At 37.6% G+C, this 26,489-nt stretch overlaps 1 protein-coding gene across 1 annotated transcript in view; it reads left to right on the top strand.

Annotated features, from left to right (window-relative positions):
* Positions 1 to 26,489, top strand: part of LOC106059535 (calcium-activated chloride channel regulator 3A-1-like) — a 376,089-nt gene that overhangs the window by 221,347 nt on the left and 128,253 nt on the right. The window contains exon 9 of the mRNA XM_056025932.1: positions 14,653 to 14,751. Within this exon, the coding sequence (XP_055881907.1) occupies positions 14,653 to 14,751 (99 nt within the window). The remainder of the gene's footprint in view (positions 1 to 14,652; positions 14,752 to 26,489) is intronic.

The following is a 26,489-nucleotide window of genomic DNA, read 5'->3' as shown; positions in this document are numbered from 1 at the left end:
TAGATCTCTAGATCTATTAGGATTGAGAGAGTGAGCATCATATAGACCTCAAAAGTTACGTGCTAAGCTCATGGGTAAACATAAACCTTTGGTTGAAACTTAACTAAAAAGCATTATTGCTGAATAAATCAATTGGCTTAACATTTAAATCTAGATTTATAATTTGTAATTATTATTAAGGATAATTCTCTACATTCACCAATCTGAAAGCGTCGGGGATTACCCACTATATTTACATGTGTTATGAATTTATTGTCAATAAAAAAAAATCATGTCAGTGGCTGCTGAAGTACATGTTCATTATTCTAGCTAGTCATAATTTTCAACACTAGCCTTTAACATTCAAACTTGATGGAACTTTGTACAATGTTTTGGACCGCTGTGGGTAACAATAGTGACTTTTGACTACGGTGGAGAACAGTGCCATTTAGGACCAACGGTTATACACTGACTACGGCATACAGACAAACAATAAAAGACACATATCACCAGCGGAGAATATACACTAGTATTGGAAGCTATACCAGCAGGAAGAAGAGTATTCCGGGATTTAGATACATATTTGTATTCAAATGACACTAAACGTTTGTTTCATTACATTATATTTAGATATTTTAAAAATTTACACATGGAGGATAAAGCTGAGATAGTTGCTTTGAAAGAAGTAGTGAGACTATTGAAATTAGATGGAGCAGAGCTGAGAAAATATATACAAGAAAGATTAATAGAAAGGGAAAAACTACTCAAGGAAAAGGAAATAGAGAAAGAGAAGTTAACCATAAAAAAAGAACGAGATAAAGAGAATTTATCCATGGAAAAGAAAATAGAGAAAGAGAAGTTAGCCATGGAAAAGGAAAGAGAGAAAGAAAAGTTAGCCATGGAAAAGGAAATAGAGAAAGAGAAGGTAGTCATAGAAAAGGAAAAGTTAGCCATGGAAAAAGAAAGAGAGAAAGAGAAATTAACTATCACTAAGGACATAAAAAAAAACTATGTGACTTCTTGCAAACTATGTCAAATAAAAGGGACAAGAAAAATAAAAGCACCATTACAAAGGGTGGATATACCAGATAGACCATTTAGTAAAATAGCGATTGATTTGATTGGACCAATGCCAGTAGAGTTGAATAGGGGTCACTGTTATATTCGAACTGTGATAGACGTGTGCTCAAGATGGCCAGAGGCTATTCCACTCATTAGAATTGAAGCCAGAGACATAGTACAATCATTATATAAGTTATTTACAAGATTTGGATTTCCCAAAAAAATATTATCAGATAGGGGCACTCAATTCAACTGTCAGCTGACTACAACATTCTTGAACATGTTTGGGATTCAGCAAAGGTTAATAACCCCTTACCATCCACAGAGCAATGGTATTTGTGAACGTTTCAATGGTACACTAAAGAAAGCATTATCTAAAGTAGTGGATGATAAACCTAAAAAGTGGGATATGGCAATTCCTTCAATACTATTGAAATACGTATAGAAGAAGGAACTGCGGCACCGGCCAATGTAACTCTCTTTATAGACTTACTTTCCTGCCTGCAAGCTCTCGAGAGCCCAGAGACATTGCCTACACAACTGGCAAAAAACATTGCGTGCGTGAAGCGCCTCGAAAAGAAACATCAGGTACATATGGTGATGCAATGGATTCAATAACACTGTGGAATCAGAGGAAACGAGAGGGTGAAGATAGGAACGCTTTTAGGCTCACCAGAGGAGCCGCAAACATACAAGAGTGCAAAAGTGAGAATTTGTGAATGGATCAATTCCTAAAGGTACAACAGCTGGGACCTTTGTAGCACGGGACGGGAAGTCTGGAAAGTTCTCAAACGCCCAAACAGAAAAAATGAATGGTGGCAACTAGACAGAAAGGAGCAGGCAATCTTCGCACGATTCCGCACGAGACACTGTCCGATAGAAGCCTACTTCGCTAGGATCCGAAAGAATCCCGATCCCAGATGTCGACACTCCCACGCTGAAGACGACACCGTGGGGCACATCCTCTACGAATGGAGAGTGCTCAGAAACACATTAAAAAATACGACTAGTCTTGACACAGAGCTGGTGCATGCGGGGGTCTTTCTCTATACGAATACAGGCAGACCCTACAAAACACTGCCAGATACCTGGATAGTGCTGTAAGGGATTAATCCCAGTACGGAGCCCTAGTGCATGGAGGCTTACAAATGAGCTTTAAGAACAAACCTGACATTTATACTTTGTCATAGGCCTGCTTAAGAACTATGAAAACCGCAAGCGTCGAATGTTCAGGTCGATTAATGTTGCCAAATTGAAAGCCGTCCGCCACCTTCTGCATGATCTGATCGATCGCATTTCGGTTCTGCCTGAACCCGTCCTGTTCAGGAGCAATAGACCTTTCCTCTCTAGGAACCATACGAGCCTTCTGCTGAACATGCGTTCCGCCTTCTTCCAAAGGTTGGGCGTCAAAGAAATGAGTCAATAACTTCCCACGCAATCTGGGCCTTCTTGAGAATGGGAAAAATCATTGCCTCTCGCCAATCTTATTTTATCTTCTTATCTTATAAAATACAGACGTTACTTCAAAAAAAGGAGATAATTACGTCCTACGTGTCACGCATTTAGTCATGCAACCCAACTCAGGCAACCCATATCATGCTCTTTTAGCGCTAGAGAAGAAAGAGCATTTGTACAAATTTGTCCTAGCATATCGAACGAGGAATGTGCTTTTATCTTTGTGTCATTCTAAGTATTGTATTAAATTTTGTTTTTGTATTTGAAGATTATGATTCAGTGTTCTATGTATAATTGCTAATTTACTCTTAAGTCTTCTATCCTGAAGGCTTTCTAAATTGAGTGATTTTACTAAAGGTGTTACTCTACTCAAATGTGAATATTCGTTTTTTATTAACCTCACTACTTGTAGCCCTGGAGTGCCATAAAAGAAGAGATCTAGGGCTCTTCACCCAAATTCTTGTGAAGAGAGAAAAACCGGATACGATGGAAGTCATTCATGCACATCGCGTGTAATTTGAATGTGTAAGCTGGACTCTCCACCGACCGGTACCAATCCGCATAAGTACCTGCCCTCCATGGAAACGTCTGCCCAGCCCTCCCATAAACCTTACACTAGCGGGACTGGAGAAGGGGCACTAGAAAACACATACACCGGGACATACTCAAAAAAGATGGCATCAAACACAATAAAAACGTATTCATCGGATGCCATCCTCTGCTACACCGATGGGTCCGTACTTAAGGACCCCTCGAGAGCCGGGTGTGAGGCCTTTATATGTTACCCGGACCTCGACCCAGACAAGCTGTCAGGCGCATGCGGCCTCGCCGCATAAAGCTTTGACGCTGAACTCACGGCGATTATCACGGCATTATTCCTTAAAAATGAAACCGTTGCGACTTATGTTGTAATGGGTACCGATTCTAGCTCCTCCCTCCAAGCCATGGCTGGCTTGGGAAGGGGGGGAGGCCCTTTTGGTAGAAGAGGCATTAGGCGCCGCAAATAACAGCCTCCTATTAATTGGAGCTTTTATCTTTATGCGGTGGGTGCCTGGTACGTGCGCATGTTAGTGTAAATGTGAAATGGTGCGAATGCGTGTTGAAAGGAGAGGAGAACCAAAATGGAGAAATAGAAACGAAATAGTGTTTTAGTGTTCATGGAAATTAAATGAGTTATAAACGATGACGTTGTTGTTTTAGTGTTAATGTACTGTTCAAAGAGTCTTATCTTAGGAAGGAACGTAACAAGTGGCGCCCAACGTAAAGGTAAAACCTACATATTCCTTTATACACAGTGAATCTCCTGTCAACAGACAGTAGAAATATTAAAGTCTAGATCTAGAGACAGGATAGTATTCAATTCGATTAGTAGTCTTCTTCTTCTTCTTCATCGTTCTCATTGTTATGTTGGAGTGTTCATATGACTAGACCAATACATGAGATAAACTGCGCAGTGGTTTCCAAATCAGGGAGCTCTCCATACAGTTTTCTTTCTATTGGGGTGATTTGGGGCCAATGTCTTATACGGGCCTCTTGGTAGAGAGAGCAGTTTTGGAGGACGTGGTCGGCATTTTCTGGTGATACTCCACGTGGGCAGATTTCACTGGTTCCAATTTTGAGCTTCCGGAACATGTGTTGTCGCATTCTGTTGTGTCCGGTCCTGAGTCGAAAGATTAGACGTTGGTCTTGTCGGGATAGCTTATAGTAAGCATCATCTTTCTTGTGATTTGGATGGGAGCTCGTCCATTTCTCATTTATTTTATCTACAATTAATTTCTTCATTTCTTCTGGATAGAGAGCAGAGTTTACTTGTGAGTTTGTTCTCCCACTCTTGGCGAGTGTGTCAGCCTTCTCATTTCCTGCTAGTTGTATGTGAGCTGGTATCCATTGAATGACAGTTTTTTTGCTGTTGTGGTTGAGCTTTGTGAGTGCTGTTCTGAGGTTTTTAATATAAGGGGAATCAGAGTTTTGGAGGCTTTGGAGGGTTGTTTTTGCGTCTGTTAGAAAGACAATCTGACTGTGAGGGGAACTTGGATGATTTGCTAGCATGGTAGCAGCTAGTGCTAGTGCTTCCCTTTCTGCTCTGTGACTGTCAGAGAGCTCTCCAGTTGCAAAGGATTTTTCTAGTTTTCCTCCATCTGGCCATTCGATAAGTATTCCAGCTCCTCCATTGTGGTGGCTTTATGGGATGAGCCATCCGTGTAAACTCTGATCCACTGATTGCTAGGGTAATTGGTATGTAGAAAACAGTTCACTATTTCCTTGAGCTCTGTTGGTCTGTAATCAGATTTTCTTTTTATGTTTTCAATATGGTCCCTTATAGTAGGAAGAGGGCTTTCGTCCCAGGGTGGAGATTCATTATAGTGTATCGAGGATTCCAGAGTAATTTTTTCAAGTTGGTGGTTTTTTTTTAGGTTTAGAGATTCCTGTATGAAATTGGTCCTTTTGAGACGGTTTTTTGTGCCAGTTTTGTGGATTTTTGTTCTGAGTGGGTGCCTCTCCAAGGTTTCCAATTTTGTGAATTGGGAAAGGATTTTTATTTCTCTTTTTTCATCCAGAGAGATCAGGGCAGCGGTTTCCTCCATAGCTCTTATGGGTGTTGTTTTGATTGCTCCTGTCATTATCCTTAGACCAATATTTTGAACCTTGTCTATTTTTCTAAGGTTGGTTTGGGCTGCTGAGCCCCATGCTGTGGCACCATATTCTAGTACAGGTCTTACATAACTGGAATAGGTCTTTTTCAGGATGTTGTGATTTGCTCCCCAATCTGTGCCAGCTAATTTTTTCAAGAGGGATAGTCTCTGGATGCCTTTACTCTGTGTTTTATCTATTTGGTTTTTCCAGGTTAGTCTCGGGTCATAGGTGACTCCAAGATAAGTAGGGCTGTCATTTTTTTCTAAAGCTTCCTTATCTAATGTTAATTTTATTGTTTGTTGTTTTGTTGACAGTGAGAATATGGTATATGTTGTCTTTTTTGTGTTAATGGACATGCCCCAGTCTTGGACCAATTATTGAGTTTATCAAGAGCATCTTGTAATCGAAATTTCGATGTTCCTACATATTAGTTAGATTAGTAGTAATAGAGAATGGCGGACAAGGCTGAGGTAGCAGCGTTGAAAGAAGAAGGGAGGTTATTGGAGCTTGAAGGGGCGGAACTAAGAAAATACGTACAAGAAAGGTTGATGGAGAGGGAGAGATTAGCAATGGAAAGAGAAAACAAAAGGATAGATTAGACATGGAGGACAAAAGAGAAAGAGAAAAGTTAGCTATGAAGGAAAAAAAAAGAGAAAACGAAAAGATAGCAATTGAATGAGAAAAAGTTGAAAACAGACCAAGGAAAAGAGAGTGATAAAAGAAAGAGTGACACTACAGGGAATAAACTGGCGAAATATAAAGGTTTGATATTCAACGAAGATAAAATGGACATTGACATTTTCCTGAAAAGGTTCGAAATAGAAATGAGAGAACTGGAATACCCTGAAGACAAATGGACATTCTTATTGTCTAGATCATTTACAGCGGAGGTGCCGTCAAAAATATGTATGAACTAGGGTAACTATAGTGTTGTGAAAGAACAACTACTTCGAACTTTCGTAAAAACAGAGGCTTTCTATCGACAACAGTTTGTTAATTGTGAATTAGAACCAGAGGATGACTCGCAGACTTTCCTGGACAGAATGAGCAGCCATTTTGATAACTGGATAGAAACCGCTGAGGTAGAAAAAAAAACTTTGACAGTCTTAAGACATTTCTCATTCTGGACAAAATGATTTACGAGTGTCAGAAGGAATTAAAAATATTTCTGTTGGAGAGGAAACCGAAATCCACAAAAGACATGATAAGGGCTTATAAAGTGGCACAACCCGACAAGAAATTATCAAGAGGCAGTGATATAGAAGAAATAGTTGCTTTTAACAGAACAAGTGAGACACAGAATAGCTTTCACAGAACAAAGGAAACACAGGATAGGCATAATAGACGTGGTACATAGGAAAGACAATATGATAGCCGCAACGGAAGATATCAAGGAAACAGACAGGAAAGAAAGGACTGGGAGAAAGGTGGAATAGAGCAAGGTTTATCATTGTCATCTGATATTGGAACATTGGAGGTTTTTCAGACATTCGTAGGGAACAAGGCAGCCAAGACCATCGGGGATACAGGGAGCACTATTATGGGAGTGAATAAGAATTTAGTGGAAGACCATGAATATACAGGCGAATCTAGGAAGTGTGTTATGTTTAATGGGGGGAATATTGTACAATTACCGATTGCCAAAGTTAGTATAGACACACCGTATTTTAAGGGGACAGTGGAAGCTTGTGTTGTAGATCAGTGTGAGATAGATTTAATTATTGGGAACATTCATGGGGTGAAAATATGTTCAGTAAGGGAGATTGAGAATTGGAAGAAATATTATGGGATAAAGTCTACTCGATGTTGAAATGGGGATGTGGAAGAAGACATAAGATCCCATATATCAGATGACAGGGGTAGCAGAGAGTACGAGAAGAAAGAATAAACAGATAAGGTAGAAAGCAATGCAATTGGAATGGGTCCAAATCAAAATAAAAAAGTAAGGCAATCAGGGGTACAGGGAAAGCAATTGAAACCCACATTCAGACGTACAAATCCATACATCTTATGCTTTAATTGTGGGAGAAGGGGGCATACTAGAAGACAGTGTCAACAGTTAAGCAGAGTTAAGGAATTAAGGTACAATAGTTAAGAGGTGTATACGAGAAAAGAGAGAGATAGTAGCAGTATAGAAAACAGTACAGCTAGACCATGCTGTAGTGGGATCACAATGGGACATCATAGCAGGCTGGAAAACAGTACAGCTAGATAATTCGGTAGTAGGATCACAATGGGTCATTATTGCAAGGGAGGGAAGCGGAAAGGATGGCATTTCAATATTGTTAGAATTATATAGATAGGATTATAAAAGGTGGGAATGATGGACATTAATTCATGTTCTATTCTACAATTAATAAATATATGTGTAATGAATTGGATATTGTTGTTACATATTCATGTAGGTTACGGCTACTACATAGGTAATGTAAAGAGTATAAGTAGTGGAAAGCAGATACCTAGATTTTGCACAATGTATTTATTTTTGTGTTATTTTGTTTGATTATAATTATTCTATTAAAATTACATTTGTAAGAAAATTATCGAAATGGTGTGGTAGAAATACATAAAAAGAAACGTCAAAACTAGAATCATTCTATAGGCCTGATGATACTAAGAGTTAAATAGCATTGGGTTAAATCTATGGTATTAGGAGTGTTGTGAGTCGTATTGTTGGGGGGTACAATATGCATGGAGCAAGGTTAGCTTTGTTTGTTACAATAAGCATTGAGCAAGGTGGGCTTTGTTTGTGAACTATTTGATTGCGGCTGGAATGAGGGTGTTTTGTACAGGCATGAAATTATGAGTGGGGAGTTGTATGAATGAAATGTGATACAATTTTATTTAGCAGATCTTTGATAGATATGTGTTAACAGAAGTTTGTTTCAACTGCTCATATTAACAGTTATTATTGTGATGAATATAATTGTTATTTTATTGTAGAATTGATTTGGTATTAACAATGACATTGTGTATGATTTTGTTTGGTTATTACATTATGGTTCTGTATGTTACAGAGAATTTAGAATTTTTTAAGCTTGGAATAGTCTGATAATGTATTCAGTAATTTGTATTTTTTACGTTCGATGTACATCGAACTTGTTGAAAAAGGGGGGGTGTTACGTGCGCATGTTAGTGTAAATGTGAAATGGTGCGAATGCGTGTTGAAAGGAGAGGAGAACCAAAATGGAGAAATAGAAACGAAATGGTGTTTTAGTGTTCATGGAAATTAAAGGAGTTATAAACAATGACGTTGTTGTTTTAGTGTTAATGTATTGTTCAAAGAGTCTTATCTTAGAAAGGAACGTAACAGTGCCCTCGCACTGCGGCGTGGGGGCAATAAGGCGGCTGATGCTCTAGTACGAGAAGGATCGCTGGGCGTGCCCACTTTCGAGGCCTCAAGTACGTTTAACCAAGCTACGACATTAATACGAGAGTGGATACATAAAAAATGGTTGAAATCCTGGGATGGCTCCAACAAAGCCCGTGGATTCTGGCAGCATTTTCGTCGTCCGCACCGCGACGATCCATGGTGGAGGCTGAAAAGGCGGAACAATCCATTATTGACCAAACGGGTAGCGAAACAAGACTCCCTTGGGAGTGCCTAAAGGAGTGTGATAGTATCCTTATTGCACTGTGCGGAGTTGTAAAAGAGATCCCACAACCTTGTCAATAATCTAGGCCTTTATTGGAAGCGTACCAAAGTGCCAACAATCGGGTGTCGGCTAGTCATCGTACACTTTCGTAAGTGCACGGTTCATCATGTAGGGTTACCATTTGCGACGCGGATTTCGCTAAAATGTCAGCCATCTCGTGACTGACCAGACAACAAAGGGCTGGTACCCATTGGATAAAACTATTTACATCGAGCTGTAGAAGATGTTCCACGACCGCGAGGAACACTTCCATCCTTCTGCAACTGCATGCTGCCTTTCAAGGGCATCTAGGGCAGCGGATCGGATTAGCAAAAATGACTACGTCGTTCAGGTGTCGCAGATCCATTTCTGACTTTCTATACCCCATTAAGTTCAAATTCCAATTCAGCATCGATGCTGCTTTTCCCATGTCAGGGTCCCTTCAGCTCTTCACTTCTTCGGAATCGCCAGAGAGTTGTACCGCCGCTCAATACCCAACTCTCACAATCCCATAGAGCGTCTGCGCATATCCGTCTGTGTAGTTAGTTGACACTCCTACCGGATACGATGCTATGGTTTCTTTGACCGCTTGTAGTAGCCATGTATGGTCAAGGAGACTCTTTAGAATAGAACCGTCGGAATGCGAAAGCTTTTTTTCGAGGGGAAAGGGACCGGACGGGGAAGAGCAGCCACCAGCAGATTCCTCTCTCTGACTAGCCCGCATGCATGAAGCAGGGCTGATTTTTTAGACGTCTCCTACCCCCTCAGTTGTCGACCAGACTTCTGAGTGGGTATCCCTCCTCCAGCCGCCTATATCTATCGTGAACTTGTAGGACGGCTCGCTCTCTGCGCTACTTCAACGGCGGCACGTTCGCCATGATTTCGTTGGCGGCTATCGGGGTTGTAAGAAATGTACCACAAATCAGTCTGATGGCTCGATTCTGAACAACTCGTTGGAGACGTTTGCGACGCCCAAACTGAAGACTGTAATTCAAGTGAGATCGAACTGCACCCATGTATAGCGTTCTAAACACATCCATTCTCGCATCCCACTTAGTTTCAGCTAGCTTCTATACGATATTCAGCCTCTCGGAGGCTGTCTTGAGTACGATCGCATATAGTCAGTTTTTGATCAAGGATGACCTCGAGGTACTTGGGCTTTTTGTCCCATGATAAAAATCTTTCCGTCCATCCGTGGCTCAACTAGTTCCTTCACTATATCACTAGTAAGAAGATGAAGAGGAAGTCAGAGAAAGCGATGGGAAGACAACATTAAAGAATTGACAGGCTTGTCAGTGAATAAAATTGTATAAAATGCAAAGGACAGAGAGGAATAGGGAAAGACGGTGACAGATTTTGCGTGGTGCCCCAACGGTCCAACAGAAAAAAGGATAGAGAAGATGAAGGCCAAGTTAAATATAAACCTGGCCTAACAGATGTTATTGAATGATTATCGAAGTGATGTAATTATTTTGTAAAGGGCCAATCTCTCATTTATAGTCTCAACAAATACAACTTTTCCCTTTTGTAAAGTGTACCAGTTGTGTGTCCATGTCTTATAGTTCATTTCTGTAATATGAAACACTGCTTATTAATTGTTGCTTTAAATTACATTCCACTTGTATGCATACTAAATAGTTTTGTTATTTTTTCTGCGTAATAAAACTGTCAAATATTTCCAAATTACCATTTTCAAGCTTGTGTGACACATCTGCATTTGAGTTTAAAAATTTGGCGCAAGGAAACAAAAGGTTGGCCATACCTAAGTTATACACTTGCACGCAGATAACTTGCTTTTTTTCTGGAAGACTATCAGAAAAGACAACCTTTTTATACGTTTCTTCCTTAATTCTCTTTCCAAATAACGTCTTCTGGCACTATATAGTTTGACTTACTAGGTCACATTATAAATATATAACATTATAGTGAATAATAGTGAATAATTTTCTTTCTCGGAGACGAACTAGTACACGTATAGTGACGATATATATATATATATATATATATATATATATATATATATATATATATATATATATATATATATATATATATATCAATAATTGAGATAAACGTTCATGTAATTTTATTCTTTCTTTTACTTAAACACTATTTGTTGATAATTTCTTTGACAGCAAATATAGATATTCTTACGTGTTGTTCTGTTGTCACATATGTGACAGGTGGGGAAATGTGACGTGTGTTTGGCGCGTTTAATGTCTGGGGGATGATTATTTTTAAAGCTATCACACCCCAACCCGTCAGCATATAAATTGGAAGCAGACACGCAACGAGACAAGCAATGAAAGATAGATACAAAGTTAAAAATGAAGAATATTTATTTACATAAATATTTACATATGAGAATAAAAAGGGGGAGGGTTTGCATCTATCTCTAGTGAATACTACGTTTAATCATCACTCTTGCACTTAATGAGAGAGTATGTCACTTTGTCCTCTGACTTAGCTGGTTTTCCTGTTGATGTCGCAGCTGGCTGTGTCCTGGCTTGAGGTTCTGCCGCTGGAGGTGGCGCTCTAGCGGATAGAGAGACGCCGGTGATTCAGTTCTTGTGGAGTCTCAATCCAAAGTTCTGATATCTGTAGTGGGCACAGCAGGGCGGGTGGCCGGCTACCGTGGGCACAAGGTTATTGCGGGCAGAGCTGATCTGCCGTGGGCAGCGTAGTTGACAGGATAAGTCCATTGAGTTGCAGAGGGTTTGGCGTAGCTATGACGTCTCGCACAGATCTGGGTCTATAGGGACGTCGCACCTAATAAGTTGACAGGTGGGCTGTCGAATAGGCGGGCAAGGCCGATAGCGCCAAGTAGTAGAGTTGAGTAGTGTTGAGTAGACACTGAACAGCAAATAGCAAATAGGTGAGTAGTGTCGAGTAGACACTATACAGCAAATAGCAAATAGGTGAGTAGTGTCGAGTAGACACTATACAGCAAATAGCAAATAGGTGAGTAGTGTCGAGTAGACACTATACAGCAAATAGCAAATAGGTGAGTAGTGTCGAGTAGACACTATACAGCAAATAGCAAATAGGTGAGTAGTGTCGAGTAGACACTATACAGCAAATAGCAAATAGGTGAGTAGTGTCGAGTAGACACTATACAGCAAATAGCAAATAGGTGAGTAGTGTCGAGTAGACACTATACAGCAAATAGCAAATAGGTGAGTAGTGTCGAGTAGACACTATACAGCAAATAGGCAAGTGCAGGGCTGAATAGCACTAAGCACAAAGATAGTAGGTGATTCTCGATATCAAATAGTTGGGTAGATCTCAGTAGGAAAGTGCAGTGCTGAATAGCACTCAGCACATAGGCAGACACCTGAGGGAGGCTGCGGATAAATAAAGACAAGTTAGGACATGTCTCTCATACATCTTATCGATGCCCTCGACTGAGGTGCATTCGTCAGATTGGTAAAATTGCTTTAGAACACAATGAGGAGATGATGACAAATGGGATTTGGAAAACAGATGGCTGATAGTAGCAATATAAAATGTACATAAAAGGGAAAATAATAATATAAAAATGTACCCATGAGGGGAAAGAATAATCTCAAATAAACAACATTGGTGGATAGAGAAAGAGGGGGGGGGTGAAATGGGCGGTGGTCAGCGACCAAGACGGTTTGTTTACATACGACCGTCGGTCGAGAACAATGGAGCGCGCTTAAATGGAGAGGGTGTCCGTTCAAGCGGCGCAACTCTCGTTAGAGTGAAATGACTACAGGGGAGATAATTCAATACAAGGGGGGGAATAATTCATATCTCTTTTCTAGATGCAGTATCAGTGCGCTAGTAAAATTATCAAGGCGATCAGCCGAGATAAAGGAAATAAAATGGATGTACAAATATATACATGGTTTCATTAATGATCAATTGAGCAACGTAGCATTAATAGATTAATGTAATACATAAAATATACATTAGCCATGTTCATGTTTTCTACTTACGACAGTGAGAAATACACAATGCACTAATTAAATATAAATGAAATAATAAACTACACATGATAATATCCAGTGGAAATAGCACAAAAGTAATTAAGATGGAACTTGTGATTAAGTTCGGCTTACCACCAGGTATTCCTCTAGGAGAAAGAATGTATGAAGTAGTCCAGACTCGATTGCTCAGCTCGAATGGGAAAATAAGAGAGTCTGATTTGATTTGGATCTACTTTATATAGGCCTGGATAATGTGGGCGGAAACAGGAAATGTCCTAGGCTTAGAATTATCTTACACGTGGGTGAAGTCCGACAAGAGTCGCACCTTGGACCGTCACGAGGCGTGTTGACTCTATTGATCTCCTAGATCAAAGAGAAACGTGGGAGAAGGGAGGGGGGAGAAAGATTGGTTTGCATTCCAACCAAGGTGGTGTCAACCGCGACCGTCCTTCAGACATCCGGCGGGTAAGACAAAAGAGATTGTGTGTTTACCTTTCCCCGATCAAGGGCAGATAAATGACAGGACGCGCCTTAGCTATCTCTAAGGTGGTCAACTAAGTCTAGCCTGGAGGGGAAAAGGTGGTGCGGGTGAAGAATTTAGGGGTAGGATGGGGAAATAATTAAAATAAAATAAATAAATAATGAAAAATAATAATTAATGCTGTGATAAATCTGAGTGACTCTGACAGCGAGTTTTTGACTTGTCACAACATATAGAAATAAAATATTGTAGACATTAATTAATAATAACAATAATAATAACAGAGACATTTTGTTTATACAAGTAGACATAGAAGACTATCTTTGTTTATATTACGTCACATCCTACTTTCTCATAAAACATTCACAACAAACAACGACGCACTGTAAACATATTATCACAAGTGTCATAAATTAACGTGTCTTTCTTTGTTTCTCCTGAGTCCAATATGTTGATTATTCTTAGTTTAACTATTCTTCTCAACAAAACGTTTAAAAAATTCGTTCACTTTTCAAGTTGATATGTTGATAAATTCTGCTTTTTTCTCCTTCTGACACCAAATTGTTAACATTAATTGATTTGTAGCACAAAACTGCTGGTAGACAACTAAAAAGCTTTAATAACTTCTTTGTGAACAATAGTTACAATATAAACACATTTAACTTAAAATTAAATAATAGAAATGTAGTAGACTTTATTAATAATATAAAATGACATTTGAAATATCATGTCAGATGTACAGGCTCTAAAGCCACTTTGGTTCTCAGATAGCCGGTCCACAAAATCTAACTCACTAGAAAAACAAGGTTACAAAGAGAGTTTGTGTTATCACACAAACTCAGAGGCGGCCCCCGTCGGGGTCGGATCCCTGTCGGATCGGCCTATTTGCAAGGAATATTCAAAATGTGATTTAATTTTGATGGTTAAAAGTAATGATGTTTCAAAGATTCATTTACCGTTGTAAAAAATTTTGTTTTTTCTCTTTTAAATTTTTCGAATGTTCCTTCTAAGTTAAAAATTATTAACTTCTTGATGGACGACGGAGGATGGCACTGAGCAGGGTATAAACCCTGCCTGGTCATGCAGTTTGCGCACTGGACTGCCGTTCGGATTTATCGATGGTCCTGTTTCACACCCTGTCAGCTCCCGTCCCCCGTTGTCCTGCGGGAGGTTTGAACTAGCCTTACTGAGGCCGCTAACACGTTTTTTACTCTGGCAATCTGGAGTCGTCTGGCCTACCCAAAACAGCTTTCGACAATGCCGCTTATTTTGTTTCATTCACACTGCATAGCCACAAAACGATCGTTAACTTTTCCTCCCCATCACCATAGAAACGAACTCACACACTCCATAACACGGACTCATGGAAGAACCTGTTGGGGGCCGCCTCTGAGTTTGTATGTAAATGCATTATCCTTTGACAATTTTTCTCTTTTTATACTTTCTTATCCAGATAAAATCAGAGAAAGATCGATTTGATCTGATTGACTCGCTACCTACTCAGGCGGATGGCAAAACCAGTATAGGTGCAGGCTTAAAGAAAGGTGTCGAGGTAAGATGTACTAGAAGAAGTAATGTAGAGCTTTTTTTAAAACAAATAAATTATACAACTTTCTAAAGGTTTCGGTACTAAATCAATTTTCCGCGTGAACATAGCTTTCTCACGTACGCACAGCATATATAGACAGTGTTGGAGACAGGCACAACGTTGTTCTTGATCAGTAAGGCTCGTTGTGGTACTCATAGCACCTACAGTGAATGTTTCAGTCGCATATCAGACTTCTCTTTCTTCTACTGTCTCAGCAATTGTCACATTTCTCTTCTTGACAGTCATAATGGTAGGACTTATCATCATTTACACAGACAGCACCTACACCACCAACGCATTCCTTGTAACTTCCAGTACAGCAACATTCTTGAATAAGTAAGGCTTCGTTGTTAAATAATGTTAGACTTCTGTATTTCAAATGTTCGATCTGGCTTCAGTTTGTCAATCGAATCCTGCAAGGTTGTTTGTTCATTTCGTTCTCGTAACAGGTGTTCAGGAGCTCGCCATTATCTGGATCATCGTCAAACAAGTAGGTCTCGGGATTTTCCCCTTCATCATCTCGCTGAAGACGTGCTTTCATCTTTTCTTTGGCCCAGACAATTTTCAGCTGGTTCGGAGCTCCTTCAATATTTGTAGCTCAGTTTGTCTAGCTTTCTCAGATTTGTCATTCTTTTATTTCGTTGAGCTGACACCAATTGTATTTTTCCTTAATAACGCAACGGGACATTTAAAAGTTAGAACGGAAATAGGTTTGAAAAGATGAACGGATATAAAGACGACAAGAAGACCGATTGTAGCAAATAGAGACGACGTAGACTGTGCATGTATTTTCTAGAATAAACTTTTATATATTTAAAGGCTGTATTATTTCGTACTACACTGTTTTTTTTCTGTTGGAGATTGGTTGTTATTAACGAGCTCGTGAATACCATCTCACATAACCAGAGTAATCAACATCATTTACACTCAACTACCTAACAACAACCCAACAATCTATACTATAAAGTAGAATGTAGGACGTATGTATGTATGTATGTGCCTAATAGAAATCAAAACCGTTTGACCAATTTTGATAAAACTTGGCATAAATGTTCCTTGGGTACTAACTGGTACCGTAGTGTATGTATTGTAGCCCAAAAACAAACTTAAGACCCTCAAAAAAAAAGTTTACCAATTCAATGAAAGTATAGTATCTTATAAATCTAGGCCATGTTTAACATGTTGACATGAGAAAAGATCAAAAGGATTTATATCTAGATCTAATTTTAAGAATTACACTTTGCACAGATAGTTTTTTACTTTGACACATGAAAATTGGGGAATATAGTCTATTGATTTCATTATTTAATAAAATTAACCTTCAAATTTGTGTTTCAAAAGCATTTTTACATAAATTTGTTCCTTATGTCTGCGAATTTAGAAGTACTGACGTACTTTAGAATCCCATTTATTTAACAAATCGGGTATTTATTGTACTTTATATTTTATTCATCTCGTGCTCCTTTGGTTTTTAATAGATATAGATGCATCGTCTTATTGGGTAAACCCATTTTCACGAAATTACTTTTATTTTCGTGGCGAACTTCAAAGGAACATTATCTTAGTTTGACAAATATATATATATATATATATATATATATATCCAAATCCAAACCACTATATTGTTGTAAAGTACAGGAAAGCACTCAACAGAGGAAGAATAACATTGATAATGATTTAATAAAACAAAAAACACACAAACCACAGGATGTCGGATTCTCTTAGATCTAGTTTGTTGTTTTCAAATTAAGCCAGCATTCACCGTCATGTCTCTATTTCCTCCCTCCTATTTTCCACGGTCGTGTGGAACAGTGTCTAGTGCGCACCATGTATATTGTCAGGACTGAGTTCTGGTCAGCCTGGGTCTCCAGTTTAGTGTAGAGGAGAAGGGGGGCAATTCAGGTTGTTGATTTCAAAACTGTTATTGTTTTGGGTTGTTTTTATTTGGTGAGATGCTTTCTTGAACATACTGTAACTCATGATAAGGCAGTGTGTTTTTTGTTCCCAGTCCAGGACAGTTGGACTTTTTCGATATATATAGTCGTACATTCCGTGTTGTTTTTTTTCATGATATTTTACTAATCTGTTAACATGAAGAATTTTTACTCGATTGCCTTTCTTTATTTTTACATTAAACTTGTTAATTCTTTTTTCTACTTTATAAGGCCCCTCCCAGTGCAAGGCTAACTTATTCTGTCTCTGTAGTTTCAGTAAAAGCACAGAATCACCTGTTTGAATATCTTTTTCTTTCTATTATAATACCTTTTATAATTTTCCTTACGTTTTGAGCTATTATTCTGAGCTATTTGACAAGCCACAGCCAGCATACTTTTTAGGTCTAATAAATAGTCAAACACATTCTTTATTTCTGGTTCTACCTGTTGATTAGTAAAAACATCTTTTAGAATTGACATAGGCCCCCTGACTTTCCTTCCATACAACATTTCATAAGGAGAAATGTTAGTAGACTCATTTGGTACCTCTCTGTACGCAAAAAGAAGTGCATTTATAACTCTATCCCAATTCTTAGGTTCTGCTTCGGCCGTCTTTCTCAGCATGCACTTCAAAGTCCCGTTAAAGCGTTCTACGCCCCCATTTGACATGGCGTGAAATGGTGTTGATTTAACAATCTTTATTTAAAAAAACTGACATATTTCTTTGTATAATTCGGATCTGAACTGAGATCCATTATCAGAGAGTATCTGTTCCGGGAATCCTATTCTAGTAAAAATAGCCCTTAGAGCTTCTATTACTACTGGTGTTGTTGTATTAGGTAGTGGTACAGCTTCCGGCCATCTTGTTGCCAAATCAACCAACGTTAAAATGAATCTATTCTTCCGATCTGTCATTTGGAGTGGTCCTATGATATCAATAGCAACTTTAGCAAATGGAGTGGAAATAATATTCATGCGCCCTAGTTCTACCTTTCCAGCTTTTCCTGGGTGTCTACCTCTTTGACAAAGGTCAAAACATTTAATGTATGTTTTTATATCTTTATCTACCCCAGGCCAAAATAAATGCGAATATACCCGATACCTGGTTCTATTTATAGACATATGTCCAGCTAAAGGTGTAGAGTGTGTTATTTCTAATATTAGTTCACGTCTATTCGTAGGGATTACAAGTTGTCGTTCTATTACCCCAGGGGTATCTTTTCTCTCAAATTCTTTGTAAAGTAGACCTTCTTCCACTATAAATGATACCAATCCCTTTTTCTTATCTTCGACCGTTCCTGCTTTCGCCTTTTCCCATAATCTAACTAACGAACTATCATTTCTTTGATCCTCTCTAAAATCACTGTCCAATTCCATCCACTTACTTAAACCAATCCTGTCATTATCTTCCGATTTGACCCTATTGTCTTCTGCTTTCGCCATTGCCCTAGTAACAGCATTCCCATATAAAAATACCCTGATCAACATTTCCAATAATAATATCTGCTATTGGGTCCTTGAACATGGCCGCTACAAAGATTCCTTTTAAAAATGGAGTATCAATGTCTATCCAAGCAAGTGGATACTGAAAAGTTTGTCCATCTATTAATTTTAAAGTGAAAAACCCATCTATCTTCTGACTTTCTTCTATCAAACTTTCTCGGACCCCAATTATGCTCGCCCCTGTATCTCGTAGGACAGATACCCTTCGATCTCCTAAAAATCTCTCAACTATTTTCAATCCACCAACTGATTTATCTTTATAATCTGTAGAATCAAATGTATCAGTGTGACATGCAAACAACCCCACTTATTGCCCCCTTTCTGGTAATACTCTTAGTCATTGCTGTGTTGGACCTCTATTCTCATTTATCTTTACCCGACACCATCGAGCAATGTGTCCGCCCTTTCCACATCTATAGCATATCACTTGTGTACCCTCTGTGTTTATATTATTCGGGCGACGACTGTTAGATTGACCAGTGGCACCAAAAGCTACATATGGGATATCGTTACTAGTTACTTTGTTACTTCCCTTTACAATATGTGTGGAGCCTTTCGTGGCATCTCTAAATTGATCAATACAGTCTAAGAACTCTTGGGCTGAAGTAGGCTTTCGTAGCAAAATAACTTTCTTGGGTAATATTGTAGGTGAAGGAAACATATACCAAGAACCCAATAACAGAGACAAGGTATTAAATATAAAAGCACCAAAAACGAAAAAAGAGGTTCGATGTTTGCTAGGTATTGCTAATTTTTATAGCAGATTTATTCCAGCGTTCGCGGAAATAGTATTTCCAATTACTGGATTGTTAAAAAAAGGGACACCGACGAGGGTCAATTGGACTCCAGAATGTGACCGGGCATTAAGAAAAATTCAAATGTGCATGACACGGGATCCTATACTGAAATTACCAGACGTTAATAGACCTTTATTGTGCAAACAGACGCATCGGACATAGCCATATCATGTTGCCTTTTGCAGGAAGTAAAAGGAATATTCCATCCTGTTAAGTTCTTGAGCAGAAAACTGTTGCCCAGAGAACAACGGTATTCAGTAATAGAGAGAGAATGCCTTGCCATTGTTTTGGGGGTGCAACGCTTGTCCAGATATTTATATGGCGCTAAATTCACAATTCAGTGTGACCATAGACCACTGGCCTTTTTGAAGAGCGCAACATATGGGAATAATAGAATTTGTCGTTGGGCTCTATTATTACAATCATTTAACTTTAATGTAGAACATCTAAAGTGCAATCTAAATGTAATTGCTGACTTTCTATCTAGACTAACAGAATAGACCAACATGACATTGATAACAGATAACTGACATTTAATATTTATTCATTTCAATTATTTGTTTGCTAGGATTGGGGATATGTAATTAATTGCCTTTTACAAAAGGTAGAATATATGTTTGCACACTATTTTTTGTTTACATGTTGATATATATATATATATATATAAATATAATTATAATTGCTTAGTATGTTGTATATAACATTTACATTTCGGAAAATATGCTTGTTCACTGACTATTTTTTTTGTTTACATGTTGATATATATATACATATAATTATTATTGCCTAGCAGGTTGTGTATAGTATTGACATTTCATGTGGATACATCGTTTTTTTTGTGGTTTTTTTTTTACAAACTGTAGGCTATGTTTTAGTACCAAGATTACTTTTGTTTGCATGTTGATATATGTACGTTTGGAAAATCTCTTTATTGGAAGTTTGTCTGTTTTAAATGAAACAAGAAACAGACAAAAATTAGAGGGGGGAGAAATGTCAGGACTGAGTTCTGGTCATTCTATTTGGACTATACTGAAGAAGCTACTGCTGGATATAATACTTATATGAATTTAACTTTTGTGATACATTCCAAGTACCGGTACCGCGCGTAGGTATAAAGCCATGTTGGGATTACCAGTTGGATTATCTACCTGAAATAGACTAAGAGAAATCACATTATTGGATAACCTTGGACTATTGTCTTTAACCTGTTGGAGTACCAGTTGAACAACATAAGTAGGAGCAGAGGTATTAGTATTATTTAATTTTGCGTTAATTGTTTTTGTATGTATATCATTTTGTGAGGTAATATTGTAATAAAGGACACTGCTCTAGGAAAATGTCAGAGTTTATACCTCGTCCATTTGAGGAGATAGTAGCCCAGGCTCAGATGTTGGGGTTTAAGGGCAAAACGTTAAAGAAATTTATAGAGGCCCAACAGAAAATTGACTTAGATAGACTGACAAGGGAAGCGGAGGAGAGAAGACATATAAGAGAGATGGAGGACAAACAACTAGCAAGACAACATGAAATTGATAAGAAAGACATGACAGTTAACGACAACCCCCAACAGAATAAACAGTTAGACAAAAACCTAAAATGCATGACAGACAACGAGGACTTGTTATTCTACTTAGAACTGTTCGAAACGACTGCTACTGCTAACGACATACCCAAGACAAGATGGCCACTTGTCCTCACTCACAAGTTAAATGAAAAACTAAAATTGTTTATGATACAAACAAAACTGATACATAACACTGACTATGATTTTGTTAAGGGGGAGCTCCTAAAACAATGTTAAATGAAAAAATAAAATATATCTATAACTTACAGGCAGTCTCAGTTACAGAATATTGAAAACAATTACATGCAAGATCACAAAGATCATCACATGCCACACAGACAGAGATACTGTACCGACTGTACACTGGTCAACTGTCCAAGAAACAGCATGGGATTAACTATATATATATTACCCCACCCTAACCCATACGCAGAAGTACAAATACTAATTCTGGCACTAGCCTATAAAAAATAAAAGAATATATAAAAATAGATCTAACCTATAGAAGAAGTAATAACAAAAATACAATATAAAAATAGCTCTGGGAGCGCAAGCTCACACTTATTTGATTAGAGTAACACCTTTAGTAAAATCACTAAAGCTAGAAAGCCTTCAGAATAGAAGACTTAAAAGTAAAGTAGCAATTATACATAAAACACTAAACCATAATCTTCAAATACAAAAACAAAATTTAACAAGGTTACAATAACATTTTGTGAAAACGCACACGCGGAATTCGGCCCCTGAAGCTACTAACCTAGAGTCTTCACCAGAATTCGAACACGGTAAGTGCTTTAACCCTCAGCCACACCATCTCCATATATTCATTTAGCGTACACTTACATTTTTTAAATAATAATTATTAACCGTAATAACATATTACATATAATAAAGATAAACTAAAAAAGATTTATTCTTCTTACATAATTAGATAAATTGGCAACTCTAAAAAATTCTTGACCTACTTTAGTTAGTGATCTAGCTACAGTTGTGCACAAATGACTTGACAAGACTTTCCCCTCGCAAATAAAAAATTATATCTCCATTGTCATTTGTCATACAAACTAGACCTAGATCTAGACCCAGTTCTAGATCTAAATCTAGATTCAAGATCTAAGTCTAGATCCAGATCTAAGTCAAGATCTAGATCTAAGTCTAGATCTAGAAACGAGGAGTTACTTGACACTCTTAAATTATTATTAAGAATATTGTTATTCAATCAAAACACACATAACACAAGAGTAAGATTTGCCTGTTTACCACGTGACAGTACTATTTTACACGCATGGCAAACTGCTTTAGAGTTGTCCATTGTTTTGACATTAAAGTAATGCCATATAAGTGATGACTATATACCAGCCATTATTATTACTGTCCAATTTACTAAAGGCCCTTACAAGCCACTTTTATACCCGTGGCTTGTGTAACAAAATACTTGTAGGGGTGTGTTCAGCGCCCTTATTGAAATTTCTCTCCAAGTAAAGAAACTTAGTGTTATTATCTAGTGACCTCATTGACAGTGTCAATATGTCTTAACAATTTGCGGTAATCCATTCTGCGTTAAGAATGGCCCTCCCTTTAAAGAAACCTCTGGTCAGTGTCTTCTATGCTAATATACACAGATCCTTTCTATTTGTATCTACATTAAAATTAGTTCCTAACTTACTAAGCTATTAAATATAATAATTATTAATAATATACTCTTGGTTTTAGGGTTGCAAAAATTCACACTTGCAGGTGTGTGTTTTATGTCCAACCTCATAATTGACATTTATCTCCAAGTTAGCAATCTTGGTAACAGTGTAGAGGTTTGGCTTGTAGTCCAGTCCCCTAATTGAGACTAAACTCAAAGTAAACAAACTTATACCCGGTCAAAAGTATAAAAGGTGTGGCTTGTGGTCCAGACCCTTGATTGACAACCTACCTCATAATAAACAAACTCATACCAGATAAACTTTATAGATGTACGGCATGTAGTCCAGCCCCTAATAAAAAAATTTTCTCCAAGTAAACAAACTCAGTTCCCTCATAAGATGTGACCTCTAGACAGTAAATTGTGCCGATGTGCCAAAAACTTAAACTCAAACTTAATATGGTCAGCTGTCTATCTGTGAACTCAATGTTATGGACTAAACAAACAAAAGGAGATGGGGGTTGCTCATCTCTACCTCTGGAGACAGATTATCAGCGTGACATAGTTAAGGAATATTACATGTTTACTAGACCATTCAAAGGTCAAGACAAGCTTTTAAAATGTGCCAGACCTCGCTGCTACGTATGTAATGCAAATTTATAATGTAAAGTTTTATTTATATTCAGATTAACACGCCTTGTTATTGTACTAAAAGATATTTGGTGCATAGTCGTAGTTTTAAAAGCAAATTCTTTTAGTTGAAACAAAAACGTTAATGTATTTCAGAACTGACATTATTGACTTTATGAATATTAGTATATTTTTTATTGACGTGGAGATTTAGTTTAAACTTCTTGTTGGACATCGTTTATCAGCGTCGACTACCTTTATATTGTTTGCCTTTCGCCTGTGTTGTTTTGATATTTAAGTGTTACTTCCGTTTGGCGTATTTGGAAAAGACTTAGCGCGGAGGCGCCTAACAATATTAATAGAAATATAGGTACTACACTGTAGTTTTTACTATCCAGTTTATTATCCGGTAGTGATATTCGACCGGAGCCGAATATTGCCGAATAGTGAAAAAATGCCGAATATTCGGCAGAAGCCGGATCCGGAGCGACTATCCGCTGCACCCCTAATATATATATATATATACTAGCCTGGCATTACCCGCGGCCTGCGGGTATAAGTTAGTGTTTACTAATGTAGTGGATTGGATTTAGATGTATGTAAACTTAGCTAATGATCCTTTCACGTTATTACTCTTTCGCTACGAAAATAAAATTAGTTTTGCGAAAAATGGGTTTACCCGAAGTCGATACATTCTTATCTATTAAAAACGAAAAGAGCGATAACTTTGTTAAATGAATGGGATTGTCACAGATGCCATTATAGATTTATTTGTATATTTCACATTTAAAAGCTTATGTGTAAATAGAAATATAAACCCTTGACTGAGCCTCAGGAATTACCCCACAAATCTAGACCCTTGACAGCACCTCAGGTTTTACCCAAGACGTAATTATGATGTTGCAAATCTATTGGTTGATTTGAAAATAAATAAAGACATTTTTTTTAAAGAGTTAGCGCCAGAGAATTGACGAGGGAAAAAGAACGCCAGTCGATGAAAGAATTCCATAGTAGATAGTCACGTTTCTAAGAGCTCTGATTTAAAGCCTTTGTAATGTTATTTATACTTGTTGATCTGTAACTTGTACATAAGCTGTACTTACGTTTTATATTTAAATAAAGTTCTAGAGTTGTGTTTTAGCAAAGAATCTTTTATTGTGAATCCTAGATCGTCATTTATTCAACTATTTTAATTCAAGTGAAATCCCCGGCACCACAACACACGTTGTGACATGTGTGTGTTGTGACAATCTGGCACTCTCCGACTAATAAAAGTTTATGGACAACTTCTAACGAAATTTATTCAAGATCTAGGACCAATTTCTAAACTCTTCAAAGGAACTTCATTCTTATTTAACGGAGGACAGAATTTCTGTGTTTAACAGGTCAGTTGGTTATCGATAATTCTTTTATACAGATTTTCGTTAGAGTTACGTCTAACTCATGAAATCTATTATTATATGTAATTGGCAAAAGGAATAAGACCAATATACATAATAACTGGCATTATTAAAAGACCAGTAAATCAAATAACTGGCATTATAAAAAAGACCAGTAAAGCAAATAACTGGCAATATAAAAGACCAGTAAAGCAAATAACTGGCATTATAGTCATTATAAAGAAGACCAGTAAATAATCATTTGTCTGGCACAAAGTAAACAGAAGACCAGATTTAACCAACTGTTAAACCAGAAAAAAAAGTACTCGGCTCAATAGATCTATATATCGAAGCTTACGACTCCAGTAGTACTTCTACTGTAAAACAAAGTTATACTTCATAGCCAGTTACGGCATAACTAACATTGATTTGTTATATTCAAAACGTTACTATATTTCTACATTCCAAGTTGGTATATTTTTCAACATGTCTCCAAAGACAAGAACACAAAGATGGTTAGAATTATTTGACATAGCTAAAGAAAAAAAAGTACCTAAACCAGATGAATGGGTTCATTGACAGGAAGAAAAAGAATATAAGCAAAAGTACATTGTAACATGACTTTAACAACAGACATAATAGGTGAAGCCATAGCTTTAGCAGAAAAACTCAATATTCCTTCACATGAACGAGAAAGATGGTTTGATAATAAATTAGCTGAGATAGACAGAGAAGATGACAAAAGACGGCAAGAAGAACTAAAACGAGAATTATTAAAATTGAAAAATACCGAATTCAAAGCTGAACAAAAGAATGATGCAACATTAACAAGAATATATCAGAAAGCTCAATTAAGAAAGCGTACAGCATATCTCGAAGATGGATTTCTCAAGAAGTATATTTTCCGCAAGTACAATGTAATTGAACAAATATATGTACCACAGAAGTACAGACAACAAATAATCAAAGCCAAGCATGAGTTTTATGAAACCATACATATGAGTGTAACAAGTACTAAGAAGAGAATAGCCAAAGAATATTATTGGCCTAACTTGACCAAAGATGTCAAGAAATACATTAATAATTGTTCACATTGTCAACATGATTATTGTGAGAAGAAACAAACTCAAAAGAAAAGCAACATAACTAAAACAAAGAATGAACCAGACTACAAAGCCAGAATTGACAACAATGAATCTATGCATCATGACTCAAGTAAATCTACAGGGACATCACTGCCTACTACATGTCCATCCCTACCCACTACATGTCCATCCCTACCTGACAATACAAGCCCATCCCTACCAAGTACTTTCCCATCCCTAACCACTGATGATGACTTCATACATCAAGACTTGATTAAGACTGCATCTGCATCATTATCTACCAATACTATGGTATTCATTGAAAATTCTTGCTACAATCAAGACAAGTCTCAAGAACCAGAAGCAGAAACTAAAGAAACTTATACTCAATCAACTTTGACTATACTAGACAAAAGAAAAACTTTTCAACTTGACTCTACCACTCATACAAGTATTCCTTATTTGAAAGAATGTGAGTCAACTCAAGAAGCCATTACAACCATGAACATTGGAAGTCAAAGAATATTACATGAACACATGAAATCAAGATATTTTGCTCAAGGAGATCAAGTCAATTTACTGTTACCAGATTGGAGTAACAAGCTATTCTACAAATGGCAAGGTCCATTTACCATCACCAGAAAGATTTCCAACCTGCTTTATGAAATCAATGTCAACAAGGTTACCAGAGTATTTCATGTTCATATGTTTGAACATTACCATGAAACAGATAATGAAGACATCAAAGCAGAAGTTGAACATTTTACAAGCTTAGCAACTATTCCTGAGGAAGAAGAAGAAACATCATCAACGCCCATTCCTGAGATAGATGTTTCATTACCAGCATAAAATCAAATTGACAGTCCAAAGGTCATCACTCTGGAGGACATAGCAGCATCAAATCACATTGACATTCCCAAGGTCATCACTCTGAATGACATAGCACTACAAACAGTGAAGAACGATAAAGTGTTTACAGACCATGCAGATTTCTTTACCAGTGTTTCTGAGACATTTCCAGTACTGCAATTTGAAAGAAACTCAGAAAGCAATAACATTGACAACACCACGTTTCATCCTCCGTCCACTCAAGGGGCAACCTTTCTTCAGAAAGGAACAAATGAACTTCTTCAACATTGCTGTATTGACCGATTGAACTCAGACATGTTCAGTCATT

This window comes from Biomphalaria glabrata, chromosome 4, assembly GCF_947242115.1.
Source record: "Biomphalaria glabrata chromosome 4, xgBioGlab47.1, whole genome shotgun sequence".
Lineage (NCBI taxonomy): Eukaryota > Metazoa > Mollusca > Gastropoda > Planorbidae > Biomphalaria > Biomphalaria glabrata.
The sequence above is the reverse complement of the archived record's forward strand: the minus strand, read 5'-3'. Positions and strand labels throughout refer to the sequence as shown.